General features: G+C 36.9%; 3 protein-coding genes across 9 annotated transcripts in view; 2 read left to right on the top strand and 1 right to left on the bottom strand.

Annotated features, from left to right (window-relative positions):
- LOC120629195 (transmembrane protein 94) overlaps window positions 1–20,105 on the top strand; it is a 44,457-nt gene extending 24,352 nt beyond the window's left edge. For 3 of the 7 annotated variants that reach the window (XM_039898043.1, XM_039898038.1, XM_039898045.1), the window contains 12 exons: window positions 6,429–6,561; window positions 7,653–7,820; window positions 8,844–8,972; window positions 9,780–9,859; window positions 10,328–10,451; window positions 12,029–12,082; window positions 14,363–14,485; window positions 15,745–15,909; window positions 17,006–17,282; window positions 18,319–18,412; window positions 18,675–18,851; window positions 19,839–20,105. In XM_039898043.1, coding sequence (XP_039753977.1) covers window positions 6,429–6,561; window positions 7,653–7,820; window positions 8,844–8,972; window positions 9,780–9,859; window positions 10,328–10,451; window positions 12,029–12,082; window positions 14,363–14,485; window positions 15,745–15,909; window positions 17,006–17,282; window positions 18,319–18,412; window positions 18,675–18,851; window positions 19,839–19,911 — 1,597 coding nt within the window. In that variant the 3' untranslated portion in view covers window positions 19,912–20,105. The remainder of the gene's footprint in view (window positions 1–6,428; window positions 6,562–7,652; window positions 7,821–8,843; window positions 8,973–9,779; window positions 9,860–10,327; window positions 10,452–12,028; window positions 12,083–14,362; window positions 14,486–15,744; window positions 15,910–17,005; window positions 17,283–18,318; window positions 18,413–18,674; window positions 18,852–19,838) is intronic. The other 4 variants (XM_039898044.1, XM_039898042.1, XM_039898040.1 and 1 more) reach the window with 3 other exon arrangements.
- Window positions 20,106–21,274: 1,169 nt separating this feature from the next.
- On the top strand, window positions 21,275–23,476 carry LOC120629484 (piggyBac transposable element-derived protein 4-like). The gene is made up of 2 exons (XM_039898424.1): window positions 21,275–22,855; window positions 23,423–23,476. Exons 1-2 carry the CDS (start codon window positions 21,275–21,277, stop codon window positions 23,474–23,476), a joined length of 1,635 nt encoding a protein of 544 aa, XP_039754358.1.
- LOC120629164 (dual specificity mitogen-activated protein kinase kinase 6) lies at window positions 23,382–26,952 on the bottom strand. Its single transcript, XM_039897988.1, has 3 exons — window positions 26,555–26,952; window positions 25,341–25,506; window positions 23,382–25,040 (listed from the first exon to the last, which is right to left on the bottom strand). The coding sequence occupies exons 1-3, from the start codon at window positions 26,614–26,616 to the stop codon at window positions 24,267–24,269; spliced, it is 1,002 nt and encodes a 333-aa protein (XP_039753922.1). The 5' UTR covers window positions 26,617–26,952; the 3' UTR covers window positions 23,382–24,266.
- Between the last annotated feature and the right edge of the window lie 236 nt (window positions 26,953–27,188).

Genomic DNA, 27,188 nt, shown 5'->3' with positions numbered 1-27,188 from the left:
AAGTTTCATCTACATACACACAATTAATCATTTGTTTTCAGAAACTTAATTTCTACTAAAAAGGTATGTATTTGAGTACGTTTTTACTGAAGCGGATACGTGCGAGACGCTTTAAACGAAAGATTTAAATTTTTTTTATTAGCCTTGTGGCTCTATATGTACAAAGGCGTTCAATAATTTCGGTGACTTCGTAACACGAATTTTACAAGTAATCTGGCCCAATTTGCAAATCAATCAAGCCGCGATGGGCAGATATATGCGGGCTTAAATTTTCATTGTATAATTATAAATTTTGATTGGAAAATATTGTTATAAAATTAGTACGTCATCTGTCAAAACTTATGATAAGTCTTGTAATCTCCACGAAATCAAAACAGAGATGAGGAGATCCGTGGATGTAGTAAATTTACCGACGTAATTCAACTAATTGTGTGATTAAAGTCGCCATGAGATGTGGCACATGGCTCGGAAGACCAATGGGTGAAATCTCTATGATGATTGTTCCTGCACAATCCAAACCACTTCGCTTGTATCCCCGTCAGTCAAAGCGCACGTTTACGGGTGAAGTCCACAGGGTGACATATGTCTGGCTTGAGTCGAATATTCAAAGTTCCTTTGGTTAAAAACATTTCCTTGTCCAACTACTAGCTAGTTGATTAGACCTGCGTAATTCCTGCTAATAATCGATTTTTGAGAACCCGTCCAGGGCTTTTGTTTAGTTAATAATGCTGTCCATTAGCCACTTTAACACCCTGCGCACTTGACCCGAAACAGCGGTATGTGATGATTTGATATTTGTTTTTTTTTAATCTAACTGACAATTATAATTTACTGACGCTCGATATGTATACCGTATCCATAATCCAATATTAATTAGTATCTTTTATTTTTTATTTGAATTAAAACTTCTGACTTAACTATTTACTGCACAATTTATGACCGCGTTGTATAATAAAAAGAAAGATGGCTGCATTTCCGAGGTGAAAAGAAAGGCTGATAAAAAATGAGCCAGCCCTACTTACACCAGATGAGGCAATAGTACTCAGATGAAAGCATAGCGATAATTTTAATTCATTTATAAATTTCTAACACACCTTAGAATATTCTGGAATTATTTGGATAGTTTATACTATTTTGGGCGTAAGTAAAGGCGGAAAACATCTGGCGAAATTTACGTCGTCGATCTTCTTTATCATCGTATACTTCAGCTTATATTTAGTTATTAGAGCCAATTCTGTTGTACATAAATATACTATCTGAATGATTTTAAATAGTGCTGTCCTATTTTCACAAGACCTGAAAAGTTCAAATAGAGTTTAATGTACAAAATAATTGTTTACGCTTAAAAAGGTAACGCTTACACTGAAAAGGAACAGATTGCGTTGCGCAGTTTCGTTGCTTCGTTTAAAATGGATTAATAGAAGCGTACAGACGCGAAGTGACTGAAGGTTGGCTAACTTAATTCCTTCAGATGTGTTTTATCTATGTGATCTAGGATCGCTTTTTGATGTTCTCGCCTTCTTTTGCTTGTAAGGAAAGCTCTTTGGATGAAATTTTTAAAGTGTACTTATGATTAATAAATAACCATACCTAAACGTTAATATTAAAGTTAAATTTATTTAAACGTTTCATACAAGCAAATGGAAGCAATAATTTACCGATAATAACCCACTCTCTATTTTTTATTCAGTACTATCAGTTTCTATTCAGTAACTACCCCATTATTTCATGCATGAGTTTCGTGAGTTGTAAGTATTGATACTATTGGATTCATTTGGATTTTGTATTTTTTTATCATTAGATTAATTTTTACAAATTATACACTCAACATTTATTAACTTTTCTAAAAATCATTTTTGTGATACATTCAATTTCACACAAAATCCACATTTTTTTTATCTTTGTTTAATACTCTCAAAAAAAAATCCATTTCACAGAACGATACGGTACAAAAAGGCTGTACTCTGAATTTGTATGGTATTAACGCACATTACGTAAAAGGCACGAAAACCGTATTAAACAAACACTTGGTCTCGGCTTACACTTCGATACATCTAGTGCACCTCCACATATAAATTTCTATTATTATAAAATAATTATAACCCTGGTCACTATACCTAAAGTTGACAGCTAGAAAATAAAAAATACCTCTAGGTATTAGTTTCGCCTATATACATGTTTTTTTAATATTATTGTGCAATAAAGAATTAAAATTAACAAATTCACTAATGGTGGAGTCAATATGTTATTAGCGTTGTTTATGTAAGATTCAGTTAGATTAGGTTCGTTAAGTAGAGAAGTGATATTCAATTATCTCAGAACGCATAGTAGCAATCTGTGTGCGAGTGTGAGACCACTTTTTAAAAGTATGATGAATATAAATTTCTCACTTTGATCACTGAGTACACAATTATTGCTAGCTATTTATTTTACCAAATGTAAAGAAAGTTAATAAAAATATAATAATAAATGGAGAATCACTAAAAATGGAAGATTCCACAGTTTTTCTGGGCATGACCTTGGATTGTAAGCTTCAGTGGGGTACCCATATAGATACACTAGCAGGTAAACTAAGCTCGGCTGCCTACGCCGTCAGGAAAATTAGACAGATTACTGACGTAGAAACAGCAAGACTTGTTTACTTCGCGTACTTTCATAGTGTGATGTCTTACGGGATCTTATTATGGGGCAAAGCTGCTGATATTGAAACTATATTCATATTGCAGAAAAGAGCTGTACGGTCAATATATAAACTTAAATCACGTGAATCCCTCCGTGAAAAATTTAAAGAAATTGGTATACTTACGGTAGCCTCACAATACATTTATAACAATATAGTATTTGTAAGACAACATATTAGTCTTTATAAACAAAAAGTGGATATAAACAGTCGACTTACAAGAAATGGTCATAAATTAGTGACATCTGCATATCGTCTGCGAAAGGTGCAGAAGTCATTTGTGGGATTGAGTATACGCTTTTATAATATGATTCCTAAGGTAATTTTGGACCTACCAATCCATAAGTTTAAAGAATGTGTTAAAACACATTTATTACAGCGAGGTTATTATACAATTGATGAGTTTCTTAATGACAAGGTTGCTTGGAAGCATCCGGCTCCGCTTTCATCTCTCACAAGATAGAAAAATGAATGTTAAAATATAAAATGTAAATTTTTGATGTTGGAAAAGAGCAACTGCTGAGTTTCTTGCCGGCTTCTTCTCGGTAGAATCTGCCTTCCGAACCGGTGGTAGAGTCACTACACACGGACAGACTTGACGTTTCAAAAGTGCTTGTATTAGGCCTACTTGAAATAAATGAATTTTGAATTTTGAATTTTGAATTTTGAATTTCGGCACAGCGTATTCACAAGTAAAAACCACGTACCCAATTTTGCACTTCACCCAGACGTGGTTCTATTTTATGGGGGACGCTTTATCTCTGTCAAATCATCACATAAGTCCCAATGTCACCCTAATCCGTGAGTCGACACTATAGGTGACGTCTTCACCGATTTCTTCGACCTCTAGTAGAGCTTCTGCGCTTTCCCATCCCACCGCAACGCAGAAAAAGATTTTTACAATCCATGTCGTAATGCAAACCTTGTATCATTTCGGTTAGCTGTAATTTTGTAATCTCTATGCAAATTTAACAGTTAGAATCTACGACTACTTTATGGCGATTACAAATTGTTATGGGACCTTTTATATATGTAAAGACAACATTAAATCTTGGTAACTTAACTTGTCCTGTAATCTTATTAATATAACTTTCCAACATTGTTTGCGCGTAATAAAACTGTTTATAACATGAAATTACAATAATAAGCTTCTCTCTAACATAATTATATCTACGTACGTGCACATTTTTACTATTAACACAGCTTAACACAACAAAGTTTCATCTACATACACACAATTAATCATTTGTTTTCAGAAACTTAATTTCTACTAAAAAGGTATGTATTTGAGTACGTTTTTACTGAAGCGGATACGTGCGAGACGCTTTAAACGAAAGATTTAAATTTTTTTTATTAGCCTTGTGGCTCTATATGTACAAAGGCGTTCAATAATTTCGGTGACTTCGTAACACGAATTTTACAAGTAATCTGGCCCAATTTGCAAATCAATCAAGCCGCGATGGGCAGATATATGCGGGCTTAAATTTTCATTGTATAATTATAAATTTTGATTGGAAAATATTGTTATAAAATTAGTACGTCATCTGTCAAAACTTATGATAAGTCTTGTAATCTCCACGAAATCAAAACAGAGATGAGGAGATCCGTGGATGTAGTAAATTTACCGACGTAATTCAACTAATTGTGTGATTAAAGTCGCCATGAGATGTGGCACATGGCTCGGAAGACCAATGGGTGAAATCTCTATGATGATTGTTCCTGCACAATCCAAACCACTTCGCTTGTATCCCCGTCAGTCAAAGCGCACGTTTACGGGTGAAGTCCACAGGGTGACATATGTCTGGCTTGAGTCGAATATTCAAAGTTCCTTTGGTTAAAAACATTTCCTTGTCCAACTACTAGCTAGTTGATTAGACCTGCGTAATTCCTGCTAATAATCGATTTTTGAGAACCCGTCCAGGGCTTTTGTTTAGTTAATAATGCTGTCCATTAGCCACTTTAACACCCTGCGCACTTGACCCGAAACAGCGGTATGTGATGATTTGATATTTGTTTTTTTTTAATCTAACTGACAATTATAATTTACTGACGCTCGATATGTATACCGTATCCATAATCCAATATTAATTAGTATCTTTTATTTTTTATTTGAATTAAAACTTCTGACTTAACTATTTACTGCACAATTTATGACCGCGTTGTATAATAAAAAGAAAGATGGCTGCATTTCCGAGGTGAAAAGAAAGGCTGATAAAAAATGAGCCAGCCCTACTTACACCAGATGAGGCAATAGTACTCAGATGAAAGCATAGCGATAATTTTAATTCATTTATAAATTTCTAACACACCTTAGAATATTCTGGAATTATTTGGATAGTTTATACTATTTTGGGCGTAAGTAAAGGCGGAAAACATCTGGCGAAATTTACGTCGTCGATCTTCTTTATCATCGTATACTTCAGCTTATATTTAGTTATTAGAGCCAATTCTGTTGTACATAAATATACTATCTGAATGATTTTAAATAGTGCTGTCCTATTTTCACAAGACCTGAAAAGTTCAAATAGAGTTTAATGTACAAAATAATTGTTTACGCTTAAAAAGGTAACGCTTACACTGAAAAGGAACAGATTGCGTTGCGCAGTTTCGTTGCTTCGTTTAAAATGGATTAATAGAAGCGTACAGACGCGAAGTGACTGAAGGTTGGCTAACTTAATTCCTTCAGATGTGTTTTATCTATGTGATCTAGGATCGCTTTTTGATGTTCTCGCCTTCTTTTGCTTGTAAGGAAAGCTCTTTGGATGAAATTTTTAAAGTGTACTTATGATTAATAAATAACCATACCTAAACGTTAATATTAAAGTTAAATTTATTTAAACGTTTCATACAAGCAAATGGAAGCAATAATTTACCGATAATAACCCACTCTCTATTTTTTATTCAGTACTATCAGTTTCTATTCAGTAACTACCCCATTATTTCATGCATGAGTTTCGTGAGTTGTAAGTATTGATACTATTGGATTCATTTGGATTTTGTATTTTTTTATCATTAGATTAATTTTTACAAATTATACACTCAACATTTATTAACTTTTCTAAAAATCATTTTTGTGATACATTCAATTTCACACAAAATCCACATTTTTTTTATCTTTGTTTAATACTCTCAAAAAAAAATCCATTTCACAGAACGATACGGTACAAAAAGGCTGTACTCTGAATTTGTATGGTATTAACGCACATTACGTAAAAGGCACGAAAACCGTTGCACCAACCATTGCATTGCAAAAAGATCTTTTGTTAATGATTTGAGGAATTTTGCAAACGGACCGAAGCGCTAAAATACTATAGAATTTGCATTGCACTGCATTAAATCCGTGTGCGTTTAGGAGCTTACTTACAACGCTTAAAGGAGTATTATTTTAATGTTTTTGACGTTTTGTTTTCGAATTATAATCCTTATTTTATATAACCTGTCATTTAAATAATACTGCTAAAGCGAAGCACCCAAAATGGGATGGAACCAAGATGGAACCTGGGCCATGTGATTTAAAAATATATAGTTCTAAATTATTATTTTTCATTATCTTTTTTCAATTACAATTACTCATTACAAACCCAACGCGTTGTTGTGGCTGGAGTTACCTACCCAATTACTCAAATTTTCTAACCGGGAGACAGCGAGTGCCATAGTTCCAAAAGGTTGTATCCCATTCAGAACGAGCACGGATTATACCTTAATACATTTCTATATGCTTTAATTCAAATATTTTCCACATACACAGTGGGAACATATCGTCATCAAAAGTTCTATCAATGTCAGCGCCTGGCGCCATTAACGTAGAACACACCACAGTCAAGTTTGATGATGAAATTAAGAAGACCCGCCATTCTCTAACGACGCACCAAGGATTGAAGGTAATTTCTGATTCAACAGTCACCGACGCAATGTTGCCTGTTTGTTCTTTGACAAGATATGACTTTAGTGAGAATTAAAAACTAAAAAGTCTTGTTCCTCCTTCACCGTTCTCCCACAGAACAGCCGCCGAGACGCCGGGAATCGTGGAATCCTTAGGATAACAATTTGCTTCCTGATTTCTATGAAACTTCATCGATGAGGAACGTCATTCAGGAAAACGTTTCCTTCGTTGTTTCCTGTGACTTACGGTTTTAATTCCTTAAAAGAAAGGGCGAACATGCATCAGTCCAACTTAGAGACACCTTGTACAGATATATATTTTGTGAGTTTAATACAGCGGTGGCTGAGCCCTAGGTCGGGGTAGAGCAAGATTGTTTTTTGCCATTTGGTCACCATCATCATCATCATAATATCAACCCAATACCGGCCAACTGCAGGGCACGGGTCTCCCACACATGAGAAGGGTTTAGGCAGTAGTCCACCACGCTGGCCCAGTGTGGATTGGTGGACTCCACAGACATTTGAGAACATTATATAAAACTCTCAGGCATGCAGGTTTCTGCGCGATGTATTCTTTCACCGCTGAAGCAATTATTATTTTAATTGCATAAAGGCACATACCTTAGAAAAAGTATGTGCCTTATATGTATAGTCCACCAATCCGCGCTGGGCCTGATCAATGTGGGAGGAAACCTGCGACCTATAGTGGGCCGATAATGGATTGACATTATGATGATGATGACATGTAATAACATGTTCATAAATCAATACGTATTGAATATTGTAATTCAATAAGGTCCCCCATACCTCAGAAAAGACACCATCAAAGTGTTTTTTTCCAAATTAACCCGATATGTGCGATAAACCTTCGGCAAAAATCCTGTGCAAATGGCATATGGCAGTTTTGGGGCCGCATGACACATGTCGCTTAGAAAGAATACGCATCTCACTCTATCCCAGGCTTGGTGCAGGATTGATAAACTTATTCCTCAGAGCTTTTTGCGTACATAGTTTGCCAAACAAAATGCTGTTTAAAGATGTGTGCACCCAAAAAACTTAACGGACAAGCCAGCTTAATCCTACCTTCCAGCAGCTTCAACGCGGGAGCGTGGCCACGAGCCAAGCGTCCACGGACTCGCTGCTCAATGACGACGCGGAGGACACGGGCGAGTCGCCCCCGGACGCATGCCGCTCCCTGTCTTGCCTCACGGACTCCACGGACCACTCCGCGCCGCTTAACTTCGACATGAGCAATCGGGTTCGTAACTGACACAATACATTTAGCTAAATTGCATGGCTCTCCCCATTATAACTTAGGTACTGCACTTACCACTGCGCAGAAACCAGCAGGAAGATTCCGTATCACACAACAGGCTTGCGACAGGCGTAAATCTCGCGATTATTGCTTCAAACGTCCCTTTTGCGTACACAGAAATATAAGAGTGACGTTTGGCGGCAAAGGTTGCAAGATTTACGCCTGCCGCAAGGCTGTCGTAAGAGACGTTATTACCTTGCCGGTTTGTATCTGACACATAGTCAATGTTAACGCTAAAAACTGGGTAAAGTTCCAGTAACTCTTGTTTTGAAGAACTCCCTATTGACTACTCCGCGCATTTTGTTTCGACATGAGCACAAAGTTGGCACCTGACACGACGAAGAAAACCCGGGAACACGTAGTCAAGCTATAAGCAAGATGTATATGCAAAAAGATTCTTGGTTTAATGAAAACACTGACTAAAAGTGTGTATCAACCCAACCGTCTATTACACGGTTTTGATTATCATATTATGGAACACCAGCGAATTTCCCTTTTTTTCTGTGTTAAAAAAAACGGGTTTCTTTTTATAGCAGGCACTATTCTATAAAAAGAAACCCGTTTTTTTAAAGAAAGATTGAAGTATAGCAAAGAGAAGTACTAGATTGAAAAGAGATCCAAGATAACCCGATATGTGCGATCAACTACCACACACCCTTTTCAATAATCGGGATGCTCCGGAATCCCTAAAGAAACTCCTATTCATGCCTGTTGAACTCTGTAGGTCGGGCCTGGGAGATAATTCACGCCCTAAATGATTCTTATTTTCGTTACATTAACCGGGGTTCATAACATTCATCTCCATACAAAATTGCGCGATGAGTATACAACGGCTGATAATCTGCCAGAAAGTGCTAAGCTAGCCGGGAAGTCTATACAGAAACCTGTGGTCGCCACTGTTTGATTTAATATATAATGCATAAAGTGGTTTTGTAATACATTAAAGGTTACTATAATTTCATGTAGGCAAAACTCCCGCGAGGTATCGAGAACATTCGACCACACATCGAGCAAGTTGATAACGTCCCGCTACTAGTCTCCCTGTTTACGGATTGCACCGCTAACTCCGTGCATCGGATGATACAGATCATGCAGGTATATTATGTGAAAAGTCTGATGAATAAATGAATGAATACAATTTAATTGCACACCAAATTATAGCTACGTAACGATCTTCTCCAGGCAACCAACAAAATGGGCATCAATATATGTTAAAGCAGGTAATTACGAACAATGTGGGAACTTTAACCACTCGAATACAAGATGACGGTCTAAGTTTCTAAGCAAATCTCATAAAGCTGGATCGCGAATTGTGATTTCACTTTTGTAACCTACCATGTGACCTCAGGACACATCTTGCCTTTTCTAAAACATTGAATTACTTTAATATGATCTGACGATTTTTATCAATGAAAAATCATAATGTATAGCGATGTTATTATTATCACAATCATGTGATAATAAAGCAACGGCATTGAAGCAGCGTGGAAAGTCTTTAAGTTCTGAATACCTGTCTCCATGCATGATATTAATTAAATGTTAAGAGAGCGAAACATTCATCATCAACACATTCGGTTATGGGTTGATGATAATGATCCCCCACGACAGGGCACGGGACTCCTGTAAGAATGAAAAGGGTTACGGCTGTGACTCGCTGGCCATATGCGAATTGGTAGACTTCACGCGCCCTTCAGAACATTATTCAGAATTCTCAGGTTTGATGATTTACTAACGATGTTGTCCTACACCGTTAAATGAAGTGATATTTAATTGCTTAAATTAAAAGCGTACATAACTCCCAAAAGTAAGATGTAGAACACGGTCCTCCCGAAAGGAAAGCCGAAGCCTTGCTATCACCGGGTGATACAAACATGATAAATTTTACTAAACATTGTATTCCAGGACTACGGCGAAGTGGTTTGTGTTATGGGTTCTGCAGCAAATTGCCAGAACATGGAGATATTCATGCAGGCAGATGCAAGGTAAATTAATCATTATTATAGTAAAGTTCTTATAGTTCGAACATTGAAAGTGTGCGTTCGTGACAGGTCGTGATTAAATGGACGATTTAACTCTGAAGTAGCAGTGCTTTATGATCTTAATACTTATTTAGAAAACGATATTTTTTCAAATTAATATTGCGCCCTCACAAGGTTACGGTCGTTTATCTGATTGGAGATGGTCAACTGGGCAGATGTCAGGAACTGGCAGGACGGAGTATTAAAAAAGCTTTTTTTAGAGTAAAATCTCATGATACAAAAACAGTGCGGTTTTTTTATAAAAATAATATTAATTCTTATCCAAATAAAAACGTTATTCATCATGATTTTAAAAATCAACCGGAACTCTAACGAAGTAAGTAATAGAAATGAAGCACGGTCAAAGATTTTACAGACAATTAAAAACTTGTACAATTCCAACTCGCACATAGCTGATTTTTATTTTGACAGCATAGCAATGGAGCCACTTTACCCCGTGTTGTGCCAAAAGATGCCACCCTACCAAGTGCCGCAGACTTGCATCGGACCCATCGATCTGGCGAGGTCACTCAATTCAGTACCTTGCTCCTTATCGGTAAGGTTATAGTGGTGAATATGTACTAGAAGAAGCACATAGCTAACGGGGATGAGTGCTTTGCCAACTAAGCCACGGTTCTCATACCACCCACCGATGCGATGCCAATATTGCCATATGCCTTTTTATCAATCATATAGTGACTGTGGCGTAATCTAGTAGGAAACATTAATTTTTGAGGATCGTGGCTTCGTTGGCAAAGCACTGAGGCCGAGATTGCCAGAGGGATGAGGTTTCCAATCCTGCAAGTGGCGAAATTTTTATATGTATTTTAAATTTATATATTTAATGTTACCGCCAAGTTTATGTACTTTAAACAAAACAGCTACGCAAGTCGGTAACGTTGTCATTATCGCTTGTAACATAGCTTATAATTGAAGGGGTTTAATAATTAATGGAGTTATCCGAATGATTTGAAAATTTACTTTGTAAGTTGGTAAGTACCCTTTTGTTAGGAGGGATACGGATGTCCGCCATTATAATTACTTGTTTGTTTAAATGAAATCAAATGGGAATAGGAGTCATTAAAACAATAAATTAAATTATATAATAAAATAATTTAAATCGTTATTTTAATAATGTCTTATTATATCATCATTCCTCATTCCATCATTCCACAACAGTTCCCGCTAACTAATTTGAACAAAAACTCGTCACATTATTTCACATTTTAGACCCTTATTATTTCAACCTTTTCAATTATTGAAAGATACCTTGCGCATAATTACCCTGCCACAATATACAACGTGTAACCGAATTACGAAATATCTAAGATACCTTGCGCATAAATAGCCTGCCACAATATACAAGGTGTAACCGAATTACGAAAAAATTTTGACGGATGCATAAGTATATTTCATAATGAATCAATCCTCTAAAAATATTAAATCACAAAAAGCATACTTTTTTCTCCATACAAACGAATTCTAAACATTCTAAGTGTTTAATTATGACGACTCTATTGAAGATAAAAGACCGACACGCGCATAGTACTTACTCTATGCGAAGCGTATCTAAAGTCACATGATATATTATGAAAATTAATATTATTACATAAATTAATACATTGGTTTCGCTCCGAAACGAATGTATAATTGTTAACAATGTATGATTGTTAAGTTACTACTTAACAATTATTCATTGTAAGGTCAACATCTCCTGAGGATGCTCCGTTTAGGAGCGAAACGTGCGTAGAGGGTACATTGCCGAAGATCTGTTTGGTGTGAAGTATAAAGATTGAAGAAATTATACATCACACCATACAGATTAACCTGCTTTTTTAACCTTAATTTTCATAATATATTATGGAATTCCGCAAACTAGCGCCTGCTTCTATCCAATAGGAGCTACATGATTTTAATTTTGCATATAATTTATTGCTGTATCTGATTTCTTTCAGTAAAAACTATGGCAGTGGTTTACCCTTAAATTATTTGGTTTTTAGTTTCACAGAGAAATTACATAATGTACCTCCAAAGACTGTGAAGTACTATTTCTGTTTTCATTTACACGTTGTATATTCAACCTGTTAAATCCGTAATCAATATAATATTATGCTTTTGCACGCTTCCCTAAAGCTGAAAAATAAATGGCAAACTCAACCGTACACCAACAGCTATTGTAACACCGAGGTAAGTTATTCAAATAGATATACAATATACATCGTGGCCTTTATTAATAAACGTGGTGTAACGTCGAGTATACGCAGTGTTTTGTCACGCACGACATTTGAAAGATCCTGACAGTTGAAGTATGGCAAAACACTCCGTAACTATTCCAACGTTTCGCCTCGCTTATTTGTAAACGTGACATAACGTCGGAAACCATTCAGTGTTCTTTTTCACGCTCTGGCATTTGAGACGTGCGTCCATTTGAAGTGTGTCAAAACACTTCATAACTTTTACAACGTCCATTTCACGTTTAATAATATACGTCACATTAATAATATATCATAATAATTATGTAGTAAAAAAAAACTTCACCCATGGAACAAGGTCTATATCTTATTAAGACAGCTCTAATTTGCCTATGGCGAGCGTTTTCGCGTGAATCAATTTTTTTAAATATAATTTGCAATTTATATCAACAAAACCTTTAACTAATACAAAAATAAGATATCTTTTGTGTATAGTAGAAGTAACGAACATCATAAGGCAGTTTTTCTTCTTCATCTTATACTAAGTCAAACTTTTTTCCTATTGGCTTCAAGCTTCGCCTTGCCTTTGAACGATTTAAAATTAAATTACAGCTTTTTTCCATGATTGTATCTGTCTATAAGTCTTCAAATTTCTTCTTTATTGTTTATTGTTATTAGGTACACAAAACAGGTAATAACTAAAAGTAGATCTAAATATAAGTAATAACAAGTTTAGTTCTAAGCTACAACCCAAAGTATGTGTACACAACATGGAATTAAATTAAACAGAAAGTAAAGATAAAATTAAAGTTGAAACAAAAGAGACACTTAAATAATAATATATATATTATTTCCCTAAAGATTATGTGGAATAGTGCTTAATAACTTGATTTTTAAAATATTTATCCTTTTGTTAAAAATGTAAATATTATGATTACTTGATACTAAATCATTATAAAGGCGGCACATGCGAACGATGGGATTGTAAAAGGAAGTATTGTTCTTGTAGACACTTAGGACACAAATTGTTTAAAATATTTAGTTTTAATTACGTACATAATAATCTTTTTGGTAGCTTAGCAGTAGAGCTGTTTGCCGATATGCCTATAAGCCTGAGTTAGTCTGAAGGGCCGTTACGTTTTTCTAGCCAATGACAATACTGGCATAAAGTACAGAGGTGTAGATTAATCTTATATACCAACAATATTGGGAGAGTGTATACTATCACGAATGTATTGGTACAAAATCACGTTAATACGCCTTTGAGGACATTATAAAAACTCCGGCATGCAGGTTTCCTCGCGATGGTTTCCTTCACCGTTAACGCAAATGAATATGCAATACGTGCTAACAAATATTTCCTTACAAGCTAAGCACTTTTTCGTTTGGCTCGCTTGCCAAACCGACCATATAAAAACAAACGTTCAACGCCGTTGTCCAGTTTGATTACTTCGAAACTGATACCAATGACACTGGCATCTGTAAGTTTTAGTATTGATGGAGAATTTTGTGACAGAGCTGCGGGAAGTACTACCGTCACGCTCTTTTCTGTCGCCGAGCAAGATTGCTGTATTCCGAACTGAAGGGCGTAGTTGAAGGCTTAAAAACACGGGGCGGCACTTTATAGGACGTGTTAATTGCATGCCCTGCGAAGTATTGCCCTGTTTATAGATGAAAGGTTATCACATCAGGATGGTCATCTGCTTAATTCTTTAATTACTACGAAAAGAAGTACCCTAAGATCCATTAACGGCCGTTCCGCAAGGTGCGTTGCGCCAATGCGTCAAAATTTGTTAGTGTGTCACTGCAATACGCCGCGCCGTGTGGATTGGCCAAAAGCCACTAAGGGCGGTGGGAAAAACACTATTACTAGTTCCAGAGACACTCTCATGGCACATGTTGCGCATATATATATATATATATATATACTAGCTTTTGCCCCCGACTTCGTCCGCTTATGTTTTTGTTTTTCGAAAGACATGTGCCTCATAAATGTGGCAGTACTTTATGTATTCAGGATAACTAAGCCTGGTGTAAAATCGTCAAACACTTTCGTCCCCTCTCCCTAGAGAACTGAGCTTAATTTCGGTATAAAAAGCATCCTATATTACTTCTAATACCTTCAGGAATATGTGTACAAAGTTAAGTGTTGATCGGTTTCGTAGTATTTGCATGAAAGCGTAACAAACAAACTTACATTCACATTTATAATATAAAAAGTAGGGATGTGACTCGTACGTTTGTTTCGTACGTAAATCTTCCATTTGTGCGACAGCTGGCGCGCGCGGCGGACGTGTCGCTCTTTGCGCTAATCACGATGTCGCGCCACTTCACCATGTGCCTGTGGAACACCACGCAGTTCTGGATATGCAGCGCATGCTTCCTCTCCTTGATACAGGTAACAATCACTTTTTATGATAAACCGCTTTTTTATTTTTATTAATTGACTCCCGCCTAACTCACCTTGAGTTGTCATGAAAGTCGGTCCAAGATGTTTCATGAAAATATGTCCAAGATGGCCGCCGTTACAAAATGGCGGATTACATATTTTCTCACAACTCCCTCATTATTGGTATCAAATTAAGGGTTTTAACAGTAGAATACCAACCATAATATACACGATGACAAATTCCAAATCCAAGATGGCTGCCACCACAAAATGGCGAACTAATTTACTTCCTCAATATGAATATCTAATGAAAGGGGAAAAGGAAATGTATGCTTAATTATTATATACTAGCGTACCCAGCTAGATTTTGCTTTATTCTACTTAAACAATAAACTTACATCATGAAATTTTTAATTTAAGTCATAGTATATTAAATCATTAATTTCTCTCCGTATTCATTCTCTTCTCGAGCGGGTGAAGATCATTATCTACACCCATGTACACCCAACAATAGAATATCATCAGAGTAAATAAAAGCTGTATTTGACAGTTTGACAGTTCAAAAATAGGAGTGCTCCGATCGTCACCAAACTTTACAGGATTACTCGCCAGGTCAATCCGGAGATTTCCTGAAAGTTTTATTGAAATCGGTCCAGCCGTTTCGGAGCCTATACGGAACATACCCATTCACTTTCTCTTTTATATATATAGATTATTAATATTTGTGGTTCCCCACACTTTGTCCGCTTTTTAAAACTTCTGATAACTTAATTTTCCATAATGTACCATGACCCGATGTAGCAATCACCGACAACACCTCCCGCCACCCATGCTTCTTCTTATTTCTTTTCGGGTACCGAAACACTGCTACGCTAAAGCAAAATACTATAAGCTACTCTTTTTAGTCCCAAATTCTGTTATCCTGAGAGTGTTTGCTTTAGAAGAAGAGTAGATGAATTTGAGTTTTAATAGACGTTAGGAAATCTTAAATTACGGGTTCTTCCTAGTTGCATGCCCTGAGTGACCTGTTATATAATAAAATGTAAATAGTTATAATTTTGGAACCAAATTGTATATGAAATTAATTGCGTTCTTATCGTAATATTATAATTATTATTAGTTTTAAAATAATATTCATGATTTTTGCACGCCAATTTTGGCTGAATATGAAGATCCTGAATTACGCATAACATCTATTTTTTTTGTACCATGTTCAAGCAAAATTTAATAAATAAATAAATAAAATAAAAATGTATGGGTGGCGGCAGGTGATGTCGGTGATGTGCTACGGCATTGGCGCGCTGACCGTGGGCGGCGCCACGTGGTGCTCTCTGGTGGGTGCGGTGCTGTCCAGCGCGTTGGGCTTCGCACCACCACCCTCCGCACTTATGCTCCGAGCCGCTACGAGACCCGCGCTCTCTTTCAGCCCCCGTGTGAGTACACCCATAAACGATCACTTCTTTACGGCGTCGTGAGTGGGTAGCACATACACATACATACACACACTCATACATATCTAGATATATCTAGATATGCATATTATAATAGTAAATCTAGAAATGTATCTACAAATCTAGATTTACTATTATAATATGCATACATACACATGCATACAGGGTTACATAAAAATACCAAAAAGCTCTCCGACTAGTAGTTGCTAACATTAAAACAAACAACATTTGGTCTACGAATTTTCAAAATTCATAATTAATTTATTTCATAAAAAAAAATGATGTTATTTCTGTAAAGTTGCATTACACTGTGAAACTAAATACCTGAGATTCTACAACGTCGTTTAGTCTGATAAAGTCGTGATTCACGCGCTGTAACATAACAACGGCAGTTGTTATTTTACAGAGTAGCAACAAGTAGAGTATCTGTTTAAAATATTAAATATTTCATAGACTATCGTGTAAAAAAAAAAAGTCGTAGAAGAAAAGTTGTTAGTTTTAAGGTAAATAAGTACAGGCCGAGAGCTTATTGGTATTTTTTATTTTACCCTGTAAATTAAACGTATCTATATATATCACTTGGTTCAACGGTGAAGTAAAACATCGTGAGGAAACCTGCATGCCTGAGAGTTCTCCATAATGTTCTCAAAGGTGTGTGGAGTCCACCAATCCGCACTGGGCCAGCGACTTTAGCTTTAACCCCTTCTCATTGTGGGAGGAGACCCGTGCACTGTAGTGGGCCGGTGATGGGTTGACATTTTCTTTTTTTTTTATATTAACGATAGGCCAGCGCTTGATGACAATCATGCCCGTTAGAAAGCAATGATGAAGTCTAGGTTGGAAACGCTTGCCTATTCATTCTAGCCTTGAAGATACTCAAATTATACTCGGCAGGAAACACAGTTGCCGGGAGGGCGTTCCAAATCTTAGCGGCACGTGTCAGAAACTTGGATAAAAAACGTTTCGTGCGTGTTGATGGAATATCAACCACATAATGATGCCACCGCTCACGGTGTCTCGCTGTTCTGTGGTACATGATGATGACGATTGCGTTAATTTATGAAAACATCACCAACAGATGGCGCTCTTCATATTTTGGTGTTACGGCTGCAAGTTCCTACCGTCAATCGTATCGATCTTACTCCTCTACGGCCTTACGCTTAGGAACTTCTGCGAGCAAATAGCGGAGTTCACTAACTCCACGTCCTGTTGGCTGGTATACCCCGTGAACGCGGGGAACAGTTGTCTCAGCGAGGATCTAGCCGAAAAGAGCTGGCACGGGTGGGGAGATGAATTCTACGACGGGTTGTATCTGGCGCAGCATATCACACTTGCGCTTGTCACTTTACATCTAGGTGAGTTATTTTAGCTTATGACTTGTCTATCATTCAGCCATTCATGTTTGATAACTTATCTCTCTACAGGCTTGCGACAGGCGTTAATCTTGCAGTCTTTGCCGTCAAACGTCACTTTTGTATTTTAATTGTATGCAAGTAACGCTAGACAGCAAAGATACCAAAAACTACAATAGTATACTCTGTACTCGAGCTCACTTTACTTAGAGCTGCACCGAGCGCCATCTAATGTCCAGATAGGGAAACTTCTCCGTGCCATATATTATACTATACATACTGATACTACCTGCGCTATACTTAGATATAGTTTATAGTCGCGGTTTTTTGATCAGAAGCCCCATAATTTCTATAGCAATGGGATTATGTCCCTACCTACAAGATGGCAAAAAGTTATCGAACAAAATGGTACCTGCATGCTCTAGTTAAATGTAAATAAGCTATATTAAAAAATGATTTGAATTTTCTTAAAAAATGCGAAGAAACTTTTTCCTCAACCTAATATGTATACAATAAACTTAAATATGAAAATGTGTAAAAAAACTTAAATATATTTATATGGTGAAATTTACTATGTAGCCCACAAAATAATAATAATAATAATAATAGGGTACCTACGTTGGTTGGCTATTTACCTTCTGTACTTTGAAAAACATGGGCCTCTCATATTGTCTTTCATTCTTTTGGATGGAGATTTCAGAAATAATCCTGTTCAATCCTCTAGACTGTACTACGTTTCAGAGATTTACAAACAGCAAAAAAGAACATGCATAGGACCTATTATATACGTCTGTTGAGTCCGCTAGTAATCCACACTAATATTATAAATGCCAAAATGTGTTTGTTTGTTTGCCCTTCCTTCACGCCCTATCTAAGCAAAAAATCTAATCGTTTTTGTCAAAGAGTTAGTTGCGAAGGCAGTGAGTAACATAGATTAATCTTGGCCCTGGAAAACCAAAAAAATTCTAAGGGTTGTGTCAGGAACGTTCGTATTTTTAGAACAAATATAATAATTTAAAAGAATATATTTTTGTTGCAGTTATAATATCGCTGTCGTTCGTACATCGACACTCGTCTATATGGCAGAGGAGGTTTTGGTCTAACAGAGTTTGGTCTACGAGAGTGGTGCTTATGTAAGTGTACCTTTTATGACACTTTCGTGGAAATGAAAACGTTCATGGTATACCATGAGCTTCTAGAAGGAAAATTCAAAATTCAAAATTAATTTTTTTTCAAGTAGGCCTAATATAAGCACTTTGAAACGTCAAGCATGTCTGTTTGTAGGGGCTCTACCACCGAAATAAATTAAATTTGAATTTTGAATTTTCACAGGTTTAAAGCCCCATTATAACTTCTAATTTCTGTAATTACTATAATGTATTTTATTGTTTTCAGAATATTAATACAAGGCACATTCAGCGGTTTGTTGCTGCGCGGCTCGTACGGGCAGTGCGGCGAGTGCGGTGCGTGCGAGCTGCGTTACACGCCCGCCTGGCCGCTGTGCGGCGCGTACGCGGGCTCACTGCTACTCGTCTTCCTGCTTAACGAGCTCATCAAGTGGCAGGAGATCAAGTGAGTTTTTGTCCGTTGGAGAGGCTTTGGCTGTGGCTAGTTACCACTGTAGCGACAAAGACGTGCCGCTAAGCAATGTAGTGTTCGTGTGCGATGTCGCGTAAAAACCGATTAGGGGTATTACTACCATACTCCCTAACAGGTTAGCCCGATACCATCTTAGACTTCATCACGAGGTAAGAGTGCAGACAAGGGCTAACTTGTAGTAGAAAAAAAAAAAAAGTGAGTCTCGAGCAATTGCGGTTGCGAAGGGGACTTTAAATTTATGAGTTAGGTTTTTTCTATATATTTTTATTATTGTCAGACCAAGATGACTCACGTGGTAAGTGGACAACCGTCGCCTTTAAAGAGCAATATGAATAATATTAATCGCTGGGCATGAAAGGAAAAGTGCCGTCCTGTCTATATCAACCTGAGGCCTCATTATAATCACCATATCAACCCATTACCGCTCCAATACATGGCACGGGTCTACTCCAACAATGAGAAGGAGTTAAGGCCGTAGTGCACCACGCACGCTCAGTGCGGATTGGAGAACTCCACATAACTATGAGATTATTTTGTAGAACTTTCGGGCAGATTTCCTCACGATGTTGAAGCAAGTGAAGCAAATAACTTAGAATGTGCGTGCTGGGATTCGAATTATCATCGCTTCATGTGCCTGTAATTACGACGGCAACCACGCGCTTTAGCCCGGAACACAACAATGCCGCTTGGCGGCAGAAGCACGGCAGTGTAACTTCCCCGGACGAACTCTGCCACAAAAAGCTATAGTACTACTATGGTGCCCCGCAGGTCATTGGATAACACCGCATGGGGAGAGTAAAACCGCAGGGAATAGTATAGCAACAAATCTGAATTTAAAAAAAGCAGGATTAATTTGTGTATCCCATTCCCAGTCAAGCAATTTAGCTTTCGGGTACGATGCCGCGTAGAAATAGAACGGGGTTAAACTTGTGTTGGAATAAATTAAAAAACCCTTTCCAGGGCTGATGCTCGCAACCAAAGGAGGGCCCGGTTGGACTTCGGGACAAAACTGGGAATGAACTCGCCGTTTTAAACAACGCTACAAATGTCTAGTCAATTACGCTTTAGTAGGATTGTAAACGATTAACGAACAGTTGCAATTTAGTTTTAAGCAAATGTACTTTTTTGTACCTAACCAATATTTTGTACTTAATTTATTTTATTGAATAAGTTTGAGACATTGATTTTTTTTAATAAAATATATTCTCATAACATGCATTTCAATTATCTTCTGTGTTTCTTTTAAACTTTTGAACGTAACCCGAGATATATCCTCATAACATAGAGTACGATACTTTCGCGCTCAGACCCTTTGTCCAGGGTCTAAAGGGTTATTGACTATAAGATATTGACAACAATGTGTTAAAACATATTTATTACATCATGTTTACTTCAAATTTTAATGAATTTCTTAATAACTAGGTTGTTTGGAAGCATCCGGCATCACAAGATAGGAAAATTAATGTTAACTTCCTAAGTTTCTTTCCGGTTTCTTTCTAGACGTATCAAAAGTGCTTTTATGGTAAATCTAATTTGAAAGTAATTAATTTTAAATTTTGACTACCTTTGATAATTCGAGTTTATTGCCAACTTAAAAAAATCAAATGTCAACGAAAGAATGTTATAGAATTAAAAACTAAAGGTCAACATGAAAAATTCGCAGTAGTATACAATAAAAGACATGTTTTTAAACAAATAGTTTATTTGGACTAATTCTTTAACTTGTGATGTATTTATAAGATAATGCTATGTTGGTAAATACAGCAATTGTTATTGTACCAAATGGTAATAAGGCCATTGTTTCCTTTCGAGGCCACTCATGAGGTTAGCAGTTACATTCTATGTTAAGGTTATCTTCCCAAACGTCAGTCAGGTCGCTGATAACTCACGTTAAAATGATTGTTTGTTTGTGTGTGTGTGTGGGGGACTCGATATATATATATTACACGTTTTCGAGTATTTATCTTTACATCGTATAAGCAAAATGCACTTAATGTCACTCGTTTTAGAGTCGCAAATCGTGTACTTGTACTGATTTTTGTTTTACAAAATGTCATAAGCGCTAAAGAATAGACAAATTTGAACTTTAATATAATACAAATTAGGTCATTTTTTCTCCGATGTTCAGGTATTTCCATTAACACTCTCACCGCCACGTGGACTGCTGGCCGCCCACGTAAATTTGAGTGTAACGAGCCAATATTGTTTTTTAAATTTTAACTGGCAAGCCACGTGGGCGGCCGGCATACCAAAATTAGCGCGCCAAATTTGCTGTTATATTTACTTGTCATAACTTGTCAAAAAGTTATAAGGCACGCCACCCGTGTAATTAGGTCAGTTGACCGCGCGCCGCCCACCTAGCCTGCGGAGAAAGACTTTTGGCGCGCATTTTTGCAATGTCGGATTTTAGTGACTCTGATTCGGACTATCAACCGCCGCCATTATGGGATGGATCTAATTCGACTAGCAGCGACTCGTGTTTATCTCAAGACGATGTTTCACTTCTGCACGAAAGCACACCAGTGCCCCCGGAGCCACCGCGACCTGACTGGCATCAACCTAACGGATCGCGACAAAAGAGGTTTCCATTGGATATACAACCAGGTATTAATATTTCTAACAATTGTAACAGGGAACTTGATATTTTTCGATTATTTTTAAACCAAGATATTATGGATCTTATGGTGCAAATGACCAATTGTTATGCTAATAAGGTAAAAATACTTAAAGTTGTCACACGCAACATGAGACTTGCCAAATGGACAGACTGTACTGAAGAAGAAATTTTAAAATTCTTGGGCCTGCTGATTTTTATGGGACTCAATAAATTACCTAAAATTAGCGACTACTGGAGCAATAAAAAACTGTATAAAAACGAAATAGCTCGCCAAGCTATGAGTAGAAACCGATTCGAGCTGTTATTGAGATGTTGGCATTTTGAAGACAGTTTTTTCCATGCATCAAATACAGACCGTCTTATAAAGATAAGACGTTTGGTGCAGTTACTCACAGCCACATTTCGAAATGCCAAAACACCTGGAGAATATATCACTGTGGACGAGACCATGGTAGCTTTCAGAGGGCGTATAAAATTTATGCAGTACATTCCTGGCAAAAGACACAAGTATGGGATCAAACTTTTTAAAGTCTGTGATGATGACGGTTATACGTACGACCTTATCGTTTACGAAGGTAAAAACTCAAGCGGGCAAACCAATACACCTACGAATTTAGTAATGAAACTATGTCAACCTTACCTAGGGGTAGGCAGGAGTGTGGTGACGGATAATTATTATACCAGCGTCGACTTAGCGCAACAATTATTGCAAAACGATACGCATCTGATTGGTACATTACGCAGAAACAGGAAAGGATTGCCGAAAAAAGTTGTTCAAGAAAAATTGAACAAAGGTGAAATGATCGCTTTAGAAAACAATGACGGTATTCTTATACTCAAATGGAAGGACAAGCGTGATGTTTTAGCTTTGTCGACAAAACACTCTGTTGGTTTTGTTACTGTTACGAGCAAAAGGAACCGTAACAAGAAAGTTATGAAACCTACCCTGATTGCTGATTATAACAAACACAAATGCTCCATAGATTTATCAGATCAAATGGCAAGCTATGCCAAGCCTGCCAGAAGAAGTATCCGTTGGTTCCAGAAGCTAGCCATAGAACTGTTATTTTCGACTGCTGTCACAAACGCTTTTATAATTTACAAAACTCATAAGCAGCTTAGTAGCAAGAAGTACACCATAACGGATTTCAGAGAGAATCTCTGCTTGCAGATGTTGGGAATCACTTCCAGTTCGAACTCAGTGGGTAGTTTGCCAAGGCGGCAAATACAACATAAATTCAGTAAATCAACACTTACTGATCATAGAGGAAGACTTATTCGGCGACGATGCATCCATTGTTATAAAAAAAACAGAGATGCTGGACTATCAGCTAAAGAAGCCAGAGATCAAACAAAAAAGGTAAATACAGTGTGCCTGGAATGCCCAACTAAACCTAGTGTTTGTGGACAATGTTACGCAGAAATCCACATCCAAATTAATCCTTAGTTTTTTTATTACGTATTTTGATTTTTATAACTGTGATTTTGACTGCTTTGGATTAATAAATAATAAATAATATTTTTCTAATACTAGTTTTACTCATTCAATTTTTATCCTTATATTACTTTAAATATAGTCCAATTTTCATCAATTTTTTTTTCACGGGTAGCGTTTTAACTGAACTAATCAATGAAGTCATCTTTGAATATTTATCTAGCAAGCCAAGCTCTATAAAATAATATGAATTTGTGGGATCACAGCGGACCCCACGGCCTGCTGATAAAGTCAACGACGTATCCCGCCGATAGCCCACATGGCATGCTACACAAGTTATTTAAAATCGGACGTGGCGATAGGTGGAAGAAATCGCATGGTAGGCGTGCCGCCCACAGGGCTTGCTGCGCTAGAAAAACCTTAAATAAGTATGGCGGTGAGAGTGTTAAATGTTGTACTAAACTCAACTGTTACTCAAATTGCATATTTTAGCAACACGTTGAACAGTACGCCACTTGGAAATTATCGACTCTAGCGTCGGCGTAGAAATACATACTGACACAGCTGAAGTAATCGCAGAGCTATATCTAGCTTAAAGAACCAATAGCAAGCCAATATCAGACATTTTTTTTTTCCTTATTAGCAGGCTTGTAGCAGAATTAATATCTGTTTGAATTTAGAGGGTTAAAAGCATTCTTAACTAGAAACTGGTGGGCCCCACAAGAGTGAATATCCCAAGGAGTTGGAAAAACAGCATTTACAGAATTGATAGAACCTATGAGTGGACACAGGTCATCAAACGACTAGTATCTGCAGGACAGAGACATTGTTGTTATCACTATGACTATTATTTCTTGAATATAAATGCTTAACAAAGACTAACGAGAACGCTTATGTACGACGTTGTCACCAGACTCATGTTTCACTTATCGGCGACTTGACTGATGAGTGGAAACGCACCCTAAACCTTAAAAAAATAATTATTTATATTTATATTACAAAAAATTCAGAACATGATTTTGTGTTCCTTTTATGGCAAAACAGTTTGGTGGCAAAAGGGCCGGCGGCCATTCCAGGGGGGCTAGGAATTTAAAGATAGACAATCGCACAGTAAAACCTAGTCAGTATTACAATATTAACACCATCTAACAATCTTTTTTGTTTTTTATGTTATGAGACAAATATCTAAAAGAAAACAATGTCATCATGCCTTTCAGTCAATGGCCGCCGGCCCTAATGCATATGTTAATAATGATTTTTTGATTACAACTCCTACACTATAGTTAGTTACTAAACACTTGTACTTATAGGTACGTAAATAACAGTATTGCTTGCACTAAACATCAGGTAAGTCCAAAATTTCCTGTACAAAGGAAGCCACATCTGTCTCCTTCTGACTGTGTTCTTGACAAAAAGGGTGCGTCAGAAGCGCGTCATAATTAGGCCTCAGTTTGTAATCCTTCTTGAGACACTGTGTGATCATATCCTCAAATTCTGACGAAAACTGTCCACTTGGAAGACGTGGGGGGTCATCTTTTACAACTTGCTTCAATTGTTCGAACGGCGTTCCCCAGGTGTTGTATGGGTATTGCCCTGTTGCAAGCTCAATCATAGATATGCCTAGTGACCAAACATCACTACGTATGTCGTATTGACCAGGGTTGCCGCTCGGGTCAATTCTTTCTGGTGCCATGTAAGGTTTGCAGCCAGCATCAATAGTTTTAGCTACAGAGTCAACTAAATATCCTGATATGCCAAAGTCACACATTTTCACTTCACCCTTTCTGTTTATTAGGATGTTTGAAGGCTTTACGTCTCTGTGTATGACCCTCAGTTTTGAGTAAAGGTAGTGGAGGGCACTTACAACTGAGAATGATATTTTACCGAGTATATTTTCTGTTATAGTCTTTTGATTCTTGTAAGCCTTCATATAGAATTTATCAAGGCTCATGTCCATGACCTCCATACAGATCCATACATCGCCCTCTCTGAACATTGCACCGTAGAAGTGAACAGTGTATGGACAAGCACTAGCTCGCATGGATACATCCAAGTCCATCAATAGACGTTTTAACTCCAGTGACTGTGTGTTGAAAGATGCAGTAATTCTCTGAAATTGAAGATTTTAATATTTAATTATATAAAACTACATGTGTTAGTAAAAACACTTTTTTGTTCATCTATAAGTTTACAAACTAAACTCTTAAAGGAAGTACCTTTATTAATAACTTATTTATGTCTTTGTACCACTGCGCCAATTGACTGTCAAATGTGCACCAGTAGTCAGGTAAAAATCAACTGCCTCATGCTAATCTTGAAAAACTCGAAACTAGTTTAATAGCTTCCTAGGGTGAAATGGTCTTGGCAATTAACTCATCATAAATAAAGCAAGCATGAATTTTACACATACCTTAACTGCCATAATAGTGTCACTGGGTTTATGGTGCATCTTTTCCACAATCCCATAGGCTCCACGGCCAAGGTCACATATCTTGACCAGATCATCTGCATGTACTGTGAAGGTCTTGTCATCTACAGTAATAGTAGTCTGTTTATCCAGATTTCTTGGAGGTGTTCTGTGAAAAACAGTGGCATATTCTTCACAAACTTCATCAACCTAAATAGCACAAAGAAACAAACCTTAACTCAGGTTATAGGCTATTTAACATCATACTGTAACCTTTAGAGCTGAGTTAGGATTTTAATAGTGATCATTAGCACCTTAATAAAGTGGGCCAGAGTTTAATGTCAGTTATATATGCAGATTTACATAATGACAATTTACACTAATCCAATAATATAAATACAAAAGTGTGATTGTTTCTTCAGTTTTCCTACCTTCACATCCTAACTAAGTAACCAATTGAATTGAAAGGACAGGTAAGCTTAGGCTACTTTTGGTTATGGAAAAACATCAAATTCCCTATGGTAGAACATTTATACTAGATTTCTTATAACCTACAATATCCTTCACAACCAGAGTCCACACAAGTCTTCACTGGGATTTGAGAAAAGGATTAGATCACACTCAAGCTTCATGGCATTAATAATACAATATTGATAGCCTAATAGGTAGGACTTAGCCCTTGTGCACTATGAGCTTGGGGAGGAAAGAATAATTAATAATAAACTGTTGAACCTTCTAAAACATGGCAAGAAGAAAAGGAAGAAGTTTACTCCAGTTTAATATTACAATTATATTATTTAGCTATTATTTCTACCCATGCTAGGAGATGATAAAACTGTGGAAGAGATTAACATTTTGTAATTTCCCTGAGGAGAAAAATAACCCTATGCTAGCCGTGAAGGGAAGAACTGAATTTGATTGATCCCAGGTATGGACCTCTAAAATGTCCTAAAAACATGACAAGACTACCAATCCACACTTGACCAGCGTGTATGGTGACCGACTTTCTGGATCCGACTTTAGCATTCACGATTCTTCTATGTTAGTTTTATAGTGAGGACATGCTATTCGTCCCAATTATTAGCAATACCAATTCATTACTTAAGTCACAGTTCCATACTTAAGCCTAACCGGAATAAGGAGAGTTGTGTGTCTAAGATAGTTTATGACTAGCAATTGAATATTCACAAGCTGATGCTATGCTTAATTATACTTACACAGTGACTGGTTCTGGGTCTGGAAGTTTGAACTTAAGTGGAGCTTTTCTTCGGCCAGACATTTTAGCTCAGAGTTCGCTAGACTCCTGAACAAAATCCTCCTCAATCCAACCTATCAGTCTTAGGACTCCCGTAATGGGGGAAGATATATGCAAGGTTATTTCATACGTAACATAGCGTATACTTGTTCTTCTACTGCGTATACTTGTTTTTTGTTCCAATTGGAACACTGCAGATCCCCGTTAGAAACGTAAATAACTCAATTATTTTGCACTAACTGCAAATTTGCAATTTTTTTTAAGTATTGGTATTTCTAGCACAGATCAGAAAAATAACCAATTCCTGAGCACAGATAATAACGCAGAAGTACTTGAGTGACATAAAGTATAAACAATCTGATGTTACCGCTTTTCAAATTCCTACCAATTTACGATTATTAACATCTTGATACCACAAATTTCAAAACTCTGATTAAAACTAAATTGGCTGGTCGGACCAAAGACGGTCTAACCTTTTAGACCAGTTAAAAAAAATAGTAGCAACGACTGAGTGTGATTCGATGGGAACATCAAAATAGATATCGCATCGTTAAAAATAATATACTTATAAAATAATAAAAAAATAAAATAAAACA

This window comes from Pararge aegeria, chromosome 14 (genome assembly GCF_905163445.1).
Source record: "Pararge aegeria chromosome 14, ilParAegt1.1, whole genome shotgun sequence".
NCBI classification, from domain to species: domain Eukaryota; kingdom Metazoa; phylum Arthropoda; class Insecta; order Lepidoptera; family Nymphalidae; genus Pararge; species Pararge aegeria.
The sequence above is the reverse complement of the archived record's forward strand: the minus strand, read 5'-3'. Positions and strand labels throughout refer to the sequence as shown.

Excerpts from the sequence above, each read along its gene's own strand:
- LOC120629484 (XM_039898424.1), top strand. The coding sequence starts at position 21,275 with ATGTCGGATTTTAGTGACTCTGATTCGGACTATCAACCGCCGCCATTA. Across the intron at positions 22,856-23,422 it reads CCAGAGATCAAACAAAAAAG|CAACACGTTGAACAGTACGC; the intron begins GTAAATACAGTG and ends TGCATATTTTAG.
- LOC120629164 (XM_039897988.1), bottom strand. The coding sequence starts at position 26,616 with ATGTCTGGCCGAAGAAAAGCTCCACTTAAGTTCAAACTTCCAGACCCA. Across the intron at positions 25,507-26,554 it reads GACCCAGAACCAGTCACTGT|AACACCTCCAAGAAATCTGG; the intron begins GTAAGTATAATT and ends TGTTTTTCACAG. Across the intron at positions 25,041-25,340 it reads ACACTATTATGGCAGTTAAG|AGAATTACTGCATCTTTCAA; the intron begins GTATGTGTAAAA and ends CTTCAATTTCAG.